The sequence below is a fragment of the Emys orbicularis genome, chromosome 11, assembly GCF_028017835.1.
Source record: "Emys orbicularis isolate rEmyOrb1 chromosome 11, rEmyOrb1.hap1, whole genome shotgun sequence".
NCBI classification, from domain to species: Eukaryota; Metazoa; Chordata; order Testudines; family Emydidae; genus Emys; species Emys orbicularis.
Genome location: NC_088693.1, coordinates 58,208,573 through 58,221,458, shown reverse-complemented (window position 1 = coordinate 58,221,458; position 12,886 = coordinate 58,208,573). Strand labels below are relative to the sequence as shown.

At 43.7% G+C, this 12,886-nt stretch overlaps 1 protein-coding gene across 1 annotated transcript in view; it reads right to left on the bottom strand.

Moving 5' to 3' along the window:
- Nucleotides 1–2,736: 2,736 nt before the first annotated feature.
- SPATS2L (spermatogenesis associated serine rich 2 like) overlaps nt 2,737–12,886 on the bottom strand; it is a 60,224-nt gene continuing 50,074 nt past the window's right edge. The window contains exons 9-12 of the mRNA XM_065413572.1: nt 11,171–11,280; nt 9,843–9,945; nt 4,343–4,563; nt 2,737–3,135 (exon numbers count right to left, since the gene is read on the bottom strand). Of these exons, the coding sequence (XP_065269644.1) occupies nt 2,737–3,135; nt 4,343–4,563; nt 9,843–9,945; nt 11,171–11,280 (833 nt within the window). The remainder of the gene's footprint in view (nt 3,136–4,342; nt 4,564–9,842; nt 9,946–11,170; nt 11,281–12,886) is intronic.

Genomic DNA, 12,886 nt, shown 5'->3' with positions numbered 1-12,886 from the left:
TTGCCAGAGAAGAGAGGAAACTAGTTTTAAATAATTTCTGTTTAAGCACCCAACTGATTAGTGCACCGTGGCTGCAGTTCATCCAGGGCCGGGAAGAGAGAGAATGATGTTTCCCAGTGAAAGGAAAATTTCATAGGTTTTTTTTTTTCTTTCTTCTCTCTTCAATTTATGAAGGTCAAAGCTCTCACCTGAGAAACTGAGCAGGAAGGAGTAGGTGGTACGTCTCTGAAAGTCTGAGAGAGAATGAGGCTTATAGGCTCCAGCCAGCCTTGCTACAAGTAATTAAAGGAGTCACAAGTGCAGTAATAATCAATCAGTAGGCTGTGAGGCAGTATGGGTGTTCTGCTATAGCAAAGCCCTGCAGTAGCAATCTAAGGTTCACTTCAGGCAAAAGCTCAGAGGAGGGGTGAGAGGGAAGTCTCAGGAGATGAAGTTTTAGAGCCTGGCTGCTTTGTGAGCTTCGTGGGAAATGTTGTTTGGTTTGCTCTAGTGAATAAATTTGGATGGCTCATGCAAGTTAGCTCCCTGACCCAGGTTCAGGGTCCCAGGACCCTGCAGGCCTGGAGGGTCTGAGTGTGCATTAAGCCAGGCCCCATGGTCTGAGCCCTATCACTTTGCAGTATAGACACAGCCCTGCTTGACTTGGGGCCTGGGAGTCAGCCTGAAGTATCCCACAATTCCATGGGACAACTTCCTTATTCCTTTCTAGCCCAACCATCTGCAATCCACTCTGGAAAACAGAAGTCACTCCCCCCATCCACCTTTGCAAACAGCAGGAGCTCAGGTTAGCATTAATCCAGTCTCTTCTGATCATCCATCTGCAAGCATGCGGTCAGTGAGCCTTTTGGGTTTGAAATGGAAAGCAAACCATTCAAGCCTTTTGCAAAGTGAGCTGCTTCCTGGTAATCTGCAGGGTGAGCAGTAGAGAAGCAATGCCTTGTTGTTGAGTAAATATTTAAGTACGAAATGTTTGTCCCCATATTTTTATTTTTTTCCTTCACTATCTCTCAAGATGAAGAGAAGCTAATTGCTTCTTAGAGCCAGATATAGCCCAATATCCACCTAGGGAACTTCCATTGATGTCACTCAGAGAAATGAGCAAAGATTGGACATAAATGATGTCCCTCATTTGAAAAGCAAACAAGGACATTCATGCTTTAAGATTTTTTTTGAAGGGGAAATAGCATCATGTAGTGCAACTGAATAAAGCTCTCTAGTAACAATTAGGCAGACGTAACTATGACAAAGTGAAGGGTAGTAAATAAGCCGCCTAGTCAGGCATTTCATTAATGTGGTGACAGAGGGCCAGATTCTCATACCTTCTGCTGAGTAGTAGGTTACTTCACAAGCAGTCCCTTTGAAGTCAATAGAGCTACTTGTGGCTCAAGGTGCTATTCAGCGTGACTCAGGGTATTGGAATCTAGTCCACAACAGAAAGTAAAGGCCGGATCCAGAATCCATTGAAGTTAGTTGAAAGACTCCAGTTGACATCAGTGAGTTTTAGGTCAGGTCCCAAATGTTGAAGATAAATTTCAACAAGCAAGGAATAAAAAGCCCTAAAAATCAACAAATAAGAGAACTGATCTTGGTGGGACTTTTACTTGAATAAGAACTGCAAGATTGGGCCCAAAGTGCATGTTGAGTGTGGTTGTTGCCACAAAGATGAGTATAAACAAATGAGACGCTCATGTGGTTTGGTACTGCAAAGCAGCAAACATTAGAGATTTTAGGGAGTAACTTAATTTTTTTGGAAGAAACAAGGTTTTTAGAACATTTAAAACAATCTAGGATTGTTTTAAATAGAAAATGCAGATGGATGTGATATCCACTCAAATATCCATCTCCACTTTCTGCTGCATGTTGCCATAAGAGATTTGTAAGAGTCATAGCTCTCCTGTGGGAGAGATGGTTCCTATAGCGAAAAACAGTTTGGATTCAACTGCAATTTTTCATACGCAAAAAAATAATTCCAATTAGTCATAGAAAAGTGACTGATAAAGGTGGAGAATTGGACTGTGCACCTGGATAACCGTGACTATATACATTCCAAACTTAAGAAATGAGCATTTTTCCAGACTCTGAGTAGTTTACCAATGAAAAATACCAATATATTATGTATTAAATACAATTTATACTTGATCTTACAGATCTTTCACTATGGAATAACAGACAGAAATCAAATGCATTATGTTTTTTAATTTGTTTTGTATAGAGCAATATTGTGTGAGTATATAATATAGATATAGATGGAGAGAAAGAGTGCTATATAGACTTGTACTGAAAAATTCTATAAGAGCATTTGTTTTCATTGCAGACCATGATGTATGAACTTCCTGTTATTTTTTCTAACATTAGCTGCTCTACAAACAACAGAGTGGACTGGTACAACCACATATCTATAGCAGGCATCTTGCTACTATGCATTTAATCTTCAATTTATTTTGTTCAATCTAGATTTGATTTTTCTAAGAAGCAAATACTGCCTGGCAAAAATGCTGCATTGTTATGACAAAAACAACCTTGAGCATATTGAGCAAAGCCTTGAAAGTATGAGGTGAACTACTGCTGATTATTTGGAATTAATAAAAATGCCAACAGGTTTTTAAGCAGCAACTGATTTAAATTGATTCTGTTTTCTGACACACTAGCTTTTTGTCAGCATTTCAACTAGCACCTTGAGTGAGAAACTGAAATGGAAAAAAATAAATCTGCTCTGTCTCTCTTCTTGGCGAGAATTTAAGCCACCAAAGTCACAGCTGGCACTGAAAGAACAGTGGCATCAGCAGAGGCCTCTATTCTTGCAGGGCATAAATTGCACTGAGATCCCCTAGCAACACTGCTGCGGAATGGTCTGGGCTCGGTGCTGGCTGGTGTACGATGCTTTCTTTGGTTTTTTTCTGTATTTGTGAGATTCTCTGTGGTCCTTGTAGCTGTGGACTGGTCTTGATTTTTCATAGCTCCTTTATTTTTAGGTCTGAAACTATTCTGCTGTTGTCTTCTGTGTTCATATCTGGAACTGCTCTTTATATTATTTTGATCTGTTTCGTTACTGGCACCTTGTGACTTGACAGACCCATTGAGCCGGATGCCGTGATACTGTGAGTTAAATCTTCGTCTCTGGCTAGACGGCCCATTCTATCAAGAAGGAAAATGAATGATCGTTAGGTTGCACGCCCCCTTAAAAGATGTTGTTAAAAACAAATATAACACAGTGAATATTAATAAGTATATGCAGAATCAAATTCCTTATGCAGCCAGTGCATTTGTTTAACCCTGGATGTAACAGAACATATAAGCTTGATCATTGCTAGCGCTCTGTTAAAAACAGCTACATCTACAAGACCATCACTACAGAGTTTGCACCTGAGCAGTTTGCAAATGCGTGTGCTGGTCAAAAGGTGATGATGTATTAGACAGCTCCACAGAAACACCAGCAGCAAAGGTAAGTAGCAGTAAAAAACGTGGGCCCTGACCCTCAAAGGTATTTAGGTGCCTTACTCCTATTGGAATCAATGGGAGTGAGGCACCTAAATACCTTTTGAGGATCTGGACTCAGGTTCACTTTGACTCCCCCCTCCCTGGTCCGGCAAAACTCAGCCTGACTTCCTCAGGAGCTTTACCAAAGTAAGCACTACAGGACAGGGTATTGCAGGGTACTCCTGTAAATGAAACAGATATAAATATGCCACAATATAGTAAGCAGAACTACTGAGCTTGTGAAATACACCTCTACCCCGATATAACGCGACCCGACATAACACGAATTCGGATATAACGTGGTAAAGCAGCGCTCCGGGGGCGGGAGGGGGGCGGGACTGCGCACTCCGGCGGATCAAAGCAAGTTCGATACCACGCGGTTTCACCTATAACGCAGTAAGATTTTTTGGCTCCTGAGGACAGTGTTATATCGGGGTAGAGGTGTAATATAATTCTCTTGAAATCACGCAGATTTCAAATTTCAAGATCTACCACGTCCTGAAGGCATGAGTTGATCACTTACCAATAGGAATAAATATTTCCCCATAGCATAGTGTAGGGCAATTAGGTACCATGCAGGGTCTTAAAAACCTTGCTCTGAAGCAAATGGTAGTGGTCACAGGGCATTGATCTGTTCCTGGTATGGCAATTCCTATCTTCCTCCATCACATATGTTCCACACAGTCATGAAACTGGATTTGGAAAACATCTACTAGTTCATTTTGTCCATCCCTGCGAATGGCGAATTGCATATGATGTATTGCGAAATGGTATTTGGTTTTGTGTTGTTCACTTGTAATGCTGCAGATTTTCCCATGAGTTTGTGAATGTTGAACTTCAGTCTAGCTTGTATCTAGTTTCTCACCTGTTTATTTGTTGGGGTTACTTGGGGAGAGGATTCTGTGGGATTGGAAATAAGATGATTTGGCATTTTAGTGCTGGCCGTTTTACTATCAAAGTTCTTGATGTGACTAGAGGATTTTCGGGAGTGTGTACTTTGCTTGCCAGATGCCACATGCGAAGTCACTGACAGCAGCACAGAACTGCATGGTGTTCTTGAGGAGTAGTTGTTCTTTGGATGAGAAACTACAAAAGAAAAACACTCAGTGTTATCAGGTACATCATCAGCACCAAAACACAAGGCCCAGATGCGTATCTCAGTTACACCAGAATTCAGTGGAGTCATTTCAGAATCAGCTCCATAGCCTTTTATTTTTTGCTGTGAAACAGCCTTGTTCCAGAAGACATTTTTGGAGATGAGGGGCCAATCCTGGTGCAACCCACTGACCCTGGTGGAGCTACCCCAGGGATGTGTTCAGCAGGAGACTATCTTGAAGAAGCTCCACAATTTCAAAACTCTTAGGAAGAGGTCAATATTTAGGAAAGGCTGCTCTTCCAAAGGGAAATATGGCTCAGAATGCAATAAAAACGAGAGGAATTGCCCTGGCATGGGCATCCATATTGGGCAGGCCTGGATCCACATTATGTTCTGCAGGATTTTTCTCTCTGTGCTGCTAAGACCCAAATCTCAAATTCCTTTTTATGGATTCAGTCCTCCAAAGTGCTAAGTACTCTCTTCTCCCATCAGCTTCACCGCTCAGCAGCTCACAGGACTGGGATCTATGTCAATCTAACCCTTCCTGGGATGTAATCCGGGTCAATACCTCTATGGACACAACCCAGTGAAACTGTGAGCTGGATTGTAGCACAGAGCTGTAACACCATGTTAGGGGCAGCGTGGAAGCACATCACCCCTTCAGGAGCTCTGGGAGCATGCATAATGTTTCCCAGGAGCGTGGCCACCTCACCCCCTTTGGGAAGGGTGCATGCAATACCCAGTTCTCTCTTAGTGCTGACACTGGTGTGGGCCCTGGGAAGTCCTTGAGTTCCCTGAGTGGAAAGTCTCTCATTGTACCCTTTGCCCTCTTGTCCAAGAGGCTTCTTGCTTCTTCTCCATCCCTTGTCTACCTGCACAGGGCCAGGCACAATCCGTACCCCAAAGGCAAAGAGAGAGATTGCTCAGTAGAGCTGCCTGAAGGTAAAAAGCACTGTCCCCCAGGAGTAAAACCAGAGCCTGGATGTCTATATTTGTGTGCTGGGGTGACCATCTTGGTGAAGGGAGGTGCTGTTTGTGACATTGGCAGAGAGAGGCTGTAAGCTGGTTTTCAAGCTGCTTTGATGCTGGCTAAGAACTCTAAACACACTGTGTAAAGACTGAAGGTATGTGAAACTCTGTTAAATCAGCAGTGAAATCTGCCGTCTCTTCCACTGGGTGTTTCCATTGCCAGCATCAGAAACGGCATCACTCCGATGGCTGCCTCCAGCACTAGGCTAGAAAAGGTCAGCTGGATTTGTAGCTAGTATTTTTTTAACAATAAAAAATGTAAAATATTGGCTCTTTATTCCTGGTGCCTATTGCTTCTTAGTCTGTGAACTTTTAAACTGTTGGGCTGAACAAACTCGCTGCAGGTTTCCTCACATTGAAATACTGTCTCAGTGCTTGTAATGTGAAAAACATAATGTTTTAATGAGCATCCCCTAGCAGCAGAGAGAGAAATACACAAAAAGAGTCAAGTGCCAATAATTCCCCCACTGCTCATGGTCAATGGGAGTTGTACCCAGTGCCAGCTTAACCCACTGTTGGCCTCTTTGGCAAACATACACTTCTGGGTCCCTACCTTCTAATATGCACAACAAAGAACAGCTGTACAGTACAGTCAGTGTGGCTGGGCTGGCCATGCTGTGGATCCACTGGGACTGGCTGCTCATCCTGCTGCTGCTAGGTGCACCGCTCACCCTAAGTTCCCTGTAAGCTACGCGGCTGCGCAGTTGCCTTCTTAGTGCCGCACAGGCACTCAGGGAACCTGCCCGGAGGACCGGCCGGGGAAGGGGTGCCCCTCCCCGGGCCCCAACCTAGCCCGGCCGCCCCTACCCCGGCCCGAACGTCCCGGCCAGACCCGAACCCAGCCGCAGCCAGTGCCTATCCTGCGGCCCCAGCCCTGGATGAGTGTATTGCATGGCTGTTCGGTAGGTCCTAGGCCTCCTCCCTGAATTTGGGCCCTAGGCACATGCCCACTTTGTCATGTGATAATCCAATGCTGGTTGTGCCCCTTTACACCTTGGACTGAATTTGGCCTGGAAATTGAAGTGAATTTCATGCTGATAAAAGGCTGCAGAGATGGAGTTTTCACTCCTTCCACAGAAGAGGTATAGCATGACTTGCAAGTTGCAAAGGCCATCTCTAGGAGTGAGAGGATAGTCCAGTCTCCATGGCTCATTCAATAATTAGCCTAGGGAGCCTGCCAACCCAGAGGCTTGATTGTGATATGGATGCTTGTCAACTACTACCTTGATGGAGACCACAAACTCATCTCATATATGCCACTGGAAAACTACTTGAGGAATTGCCACTGTTCAATCTCACATGTTTCTGTCATTCCTGCTACCACCCCATTCAAAGGGTTGCATCTCAAACACTTACAGATTTTGGCTTAAAGTTCACTAAAACCAACTCTTCCGTTCTGGATTCCTACAGCACTTCCATAGGGTCTTCAGCCATCTGAGTTTCTGGCCCATTAGCAGTCTCAGAAAGGGCTCTGGTGCGGTAAATAGATTATGGCTGCCCCACCTCGCTCTGCTCTGACTTCTGATTACAGAACTTCCTTGTCCCACTTTGTCTTACAAGCACATATGATGCAAATATGCATCAAGAGCAAGAGATGGTGGACAGAGTCTTCAGCGTCCAGAGAGAAGGGAAGTTTCCAGCCAGATACATAGTTTTATCTAATGTTCAATATTATTCAGGGAGGATTCCCCATCTCCCCACCACTAGGATGAAAAAAGAGGTTGCATCCTAACGCCAAGTGTATTTACAAACCAAGCACTAGCTAGTTTTTGTAGTGTTTTTTTTAATCTCTTATTTATTTATTTCCCACCACTAGGTGACCTCTTAGCAAAAATAATGTAACTCCATACTGCTGAACTGCACAGAGCAAAACAGTGAAATAGAGATCTCTCTTTTATAAGCAGAGAGGATGATCTGAGCTGCGCTGGCATTGCATTCTACCATTCTGTCTTTTTATGACAGACAGGCTGGTGTGGAAGCCAGTGCAAGCATCAAGCTACCTGTCAAAGTGGGCTACTTACTTTTTAACAGAAAATACATATTTTCCTTTAGGAAATTGTAAAAAAAAAAAATAGTACAATGAAGATGTGTTATATTTTAAAGTGATCTTATAGAGATGATTACACTTTGGAGAGAGAGCAACTGGAACACTTTAAAATCCATCACCCACAGATGTATATCATTCCTGTTGCTTTCATTTCACACTGACAGATGTCTTACACTGTCAGATTGTGCAGCTTACCCTCCCTGGCTGCTCAAACCCCACAAGTTCCTTACGTTGCACAAACTTGTGTTAGTTGCTCCTGCAAAAAGACCCCAATTCAGCAAAGCCTTTCAGCACATGCTTAGCTATAAGCACATTACTAATTATTATTTGTACTACAGCAGCATCTCAAGGTCCCATGATGGTAAGCATTATACGGACAGACAGTCCCTGCCTTGAAGATCTTACAATCTAAATAGGCAAGCCAAACAAAGGACGGGAGAGAGACAAAGGCCCAGAGAGAGGAACTGACTATTCCAGCAAAACTAGGAATAGAGTCCAGTTCTCTTGAGTCCCAGTCCAATGCCCTGCTGTCTCATCACTATCCTTAATAGTAGTAGCCCTACAGATTGCAATGTTCTGAATTCAGTGGGCCAACTCATGTGCTCAGAGTTAGGTAATTGCATTGATGAGCCAATTAACCTGTGAAGTTCACTGCAGCTGCAGGTTATTTAGGGAAATATACTCATTTTTTAAATTTTACTAAATATGTTTACATCAGTAGCAGCTGTGGTTACACTAGCTAGGATGACAATAAAAGAACTTCCAAATTCTTAAGCTTTAGGGCATGAGATAGTTACCATGAGATCACTGTGCATAATTGGATGCATTATTTGGAAATTCATGCTTTCCTCCAGCACATCTGGGATTGGTCACTAACAGAGAGAGGATACTGGGTTAGATGGATCCCTCAGACTGTTCTGCCATAACAGTTCCTGTGTTCTTGTGCATTAAACTGTTTGTGACTTGAGGGAGACAATTCTTAGGCGATGGAATCACAAGATTCATTCTGGCAGATTCACGATTTGTTTTTCTTGCTATTGTGACAGACCCAGACCAGTGGGGTACAGGAGTCTGGTAGAGGGCAAATATACTGGTCACTGGATGAGTAGTTTTCTGTTCCCTGAGTGACCAGAGAAGGGGCTGCCCTAGCGTAATCAGGAACCTGCTAGAACCAGTTAAGGCAGGCAGGCTAATTAGGACACCTGGAGCCAATTAAGAAGAAGCTGCTAGAATCAATTAAGGCAGGCTAATCAGGGCACCTGGGTTTTAAAAAGGAGCTCACTTCAGTTTGTGGTAGGAGTGTGAGGAGCTGGGAGCAAAAGGTGCAAAGAGCTGAGAGGGTGTGCTGCTGGAGGACTGAGGAGCACAAGCGTTATCAGACACCAGGAGGAAGGTCCTGTGGTGAGAATAAGGAAGGTGTTTGGAGGATGCCATGGGGAAGTAGCCCAGGGAGTTGTAGCTGTCATGCAGCTGTTACAGGAGGCACTATAGACAGCTGCAGTCCACAGGGCCCTGGGCTGGAACCCGGAGTAGAGGGTGGGCCCGGGTTCCCCCCAAACCTCCCAATTGACCTGGACTGTGGGTTCTTCCAGAGGGGAAGGTCTCTGGCTGTTCCCCAACCCACATGGTGAATCTCTGAGGCAAGAAAATCCGCCAATAAGCGCAGGACCCACCAAGATAGAGGAGGAACTTTGTCACACTATTTATAGTAACTCCTTGGAAACCTGAAACTGGAAATTGTTTTCTTCCTGAAATCATTTTTCCTCCACCATGCCATGTTTTTGTTTGCTCATGAGTGCTGGGGCTGCTAGCATGGTTTTTTCGGGGGTGGGGGGATAGATGGCTGGAGGGAGGAGAAAAGCATTGAAGTATTTGTTTTTTTTTTTTTAAAACATACAAAGTCTTGCACGATATAATGAGAAATAAGAGAGGTCAAATTTTGCATCCGGGGAACATGCCTTTTAGAGCAGACAATAGTTGTGAGCAACTCAGTAAATTTACAGACAGACAGGTGTAAAATACCTTGTGCCAAATTTAGCTTCTGCAAAAAACAATACACAACTTCTGAAATCAGTGCAGTTGCTCCCTCTTAGGCTAGGGCTGAATCTGGTCCCTTGACATCATGGTAGTGCAGAGAAGTCAAATAGTCACTACAATCACACAACACTTACTTTGAAAATCACCAGAACTTACTTTCTCCGCAGAGCTGAATTTGGGTTTTTAGCTGTTCTATGTCGCAGGAGAACCGGGCAGACCTACCCAGCTCTTCATCATATTTGCGTTCACTCACAAAGTGCTACAAAAATACATGGAAAGTAACATTGACTAACATTCTAATGTATCCCGCTTCATTATATGGATGGTGAAGAAATCACCCTAATGTTAATTATCCCAAAGTCACTGTAAGGTCTCCGCTGTCTGTCATCCACCAATGCTCAGGCTCTCTGCACAAAATCTGAGCAAATAAAACAGGAGGAGTTTCCCATTCTGTATTAAGTTCTGGCAGTGTAAAGGGACCTTGAAGTAGGTGTACATTACACTGTACAATACACCCACTTTAAGGTCCCTTTTCAATGCCAGAGATGGAATCAGGCCCAAAGTGGCCTGATTGTTAGCCCTCTCAGTGGCCTTTGATTTTGACCGAAAGATTTTGTTGACTCACTTGCAGAACCTGGTGGAAGTGGCTGGGAATGCCCTTCTGTAGCTTTGCTTCCTCCTCTGTGATAGGTACCAAAGGGTAGAAATAAGTCTCTTGGCTTCCTTCCTGAGAGCTCTGACATGTGGGGTTATACAGAGCTCCAACTTGTAGCCCCTCCTGGTCATTGCATATGCATCCACCAGGCAGGGGAGAGAGCAAGGTATTTTGGTGTGCTACAATAATATATCAGCAGTACTCTGTTCTGGGGGTTACCTGGTCACTTACAAGTGCACTTCAAGGTACTGGCTACAGTCCAAAAAGCCTTAGCAGCAACCATTCAACAACCATTATGGGGGGGATGGCCTCTTTCCTGATGTCATGTCGCCCCCAGTGTCAGTTTCTGTGCCAAGGCAATCTCAGCGAAGCTGTCACCTGCAGTCTGAGTTGGTGTGCTTCACAGCACAATACAAAAAGAACCTGATTGACTGATGGATCAATTTGATATTTGGGAAAAGGAGCTTGTGTCATTCTGCCACTGTGCAGAGGTTTTTGTTCTTTGGCCTTTAAGCTTACAGGCTCAATTTTGGCCGCAACAAATTGGGACTAATAACTCTGGGATGCACACACAGCAGAAGCCCCTGCTACACTATTTAATGGGGTGCAGCTTGGATCTCCTCCATACTAGTTTCTAGTCACTGGCCAGAAGTACAGAGGCTTGCCCTGAGCAGGTGCCCCTCCCTGCCACACCCACAAATGGTCAGCAACATTCAGGTCCTAAGCATTTTTAGCACAGAATAGGGATACAAAGTTATGTTGGCAGCACAGGCTCAGTATCCATGTAAAGAGAGCACACATCCAAATGGAAGTGTCTTGATGGACTAACCTTAATTTCAGCCCTGAGTTCAGCCAGTTGTGTCTCCGCCATCTGACTAGCTAAGTCTGTCAGTCTCTTTAGCTCCTCAGCTCTTTTCTGACGAGCAGTCAAGATTTCCACTGTCAAGCAAAAAGGATAATACATTAGTGCTAGGAACATAATCGCTTTTTAACTAAGTACTGTTTGTACATTAACATTGTTTGCAGCGCTGTTGTAGCTGTGTTGGTTCCAGGATAGTAGAGAGACAAGGTGGCTGAGGTAATATCTTGTATTGGACCAATTTCTGTTGGTGAGAGACACAAGCTTTTGAGCTTACACAGAGCACTTCTTTAATCTGGGAAGAAGAGCTCTGTGCAGCTGGAAAGCTTGGAAAAGGTATTATCTCACCCACCTTGTCTCTGTTCATTAACATTGTACATCAACATGGGGAAAACATACAACATGCCAAGCACATTTCCACCCATATGACCGTCTGCACCGATAAATCCATTGATTTGGATTAAACGTAACCATTTATTGTTAAGAAAGCTATGAAATTGATATGTTGTTAGGCCAGGTCTACACTACCGCGGTAGTTTGACGGCTGGCAATCGAAGTTCCGGGTTCGATTTATTGCGTCTGGTCTGGACGCGATAAATTGATCCCGGAAGCGCTCGCCGTCGACTGCGGTACTCCAGCTCGGCGAGAGGAGTACCGCGGAGTCGACGGGGAGCCTGCCTGCCGCGTGTGGACCGCGTCTGAACCGCGGTAAGTTCGAACTAAGGTATGTCGACTTCAGCTACGTTATTCACGTAGCTGAAGTTGCGTACCTTAGTTCGAATTTGGGGGTTAGTGTAGACCAGGCCTTACAAAATCAAAATTCCCACCCAAAGTTAAACCTGCCCTTCCACATTTAGACAACCAGATGGTACATACGGTGTTTTGAGCTTTTTCCAATGCTTTTTTTTTTTTAAAAGCACAAAATCATCGAGGACTCAGCTGAGATGTAGGAAGTGACTTGAGCCAACAGCCTTACATCCGGGTGCATGATGTCTTTTATTTAGATGTGACCATTTTATCCCCTTCTGAAAGAATTCTGTTAATATATAGTTTGTCTAATTTATAAGAGTTATGGTTTTGCTTTCAAGTACAGATTATACTCTTATGTAGTTTATCTAATGAAGCCATATTCATTTATGAATAATTTATGTAACAAATTCTAAATGCATAAGATTTTTATGAAAAATATTAAATATACAAGACTTCACATGTTGTATACCCTGTATAAGGAAATGATTATTTTACACTCCCTAATCTGCTATTAGAAAAAGTTTTTATGAACCACAATAGCAATGGCCAACTCTTTCTTGATGCTTAGGATTATGTAATATGACAAATTGTGGAGGACAATGAAATTTGCAGTTACTGCACACTAACATCCCATGTAGACAAGCCCTTACCCTCTTTATGCCTCCGTTATACCATCATTAAAATGAGGTGTAATATGACCAAATCTTACAGAGGGTTTGTGTTGATTAATCCCCTAATTTTTGTAAAGAGCTTTGAGTTCCTCACATGGAAGGCTCTGTGGCAGTGAAGAGCACTGATAGTTATGCTTAAGTGGTGGCCTTTTCTTTGCTCCTTAGCTGATGTTTTCATTCCACCCATCATCCTTAGCCATACGTGGAATATAGCCTCCAGCGTTGTTACGTGGGGAATCCCTGTTGGATTGCTAAACAAGTCACT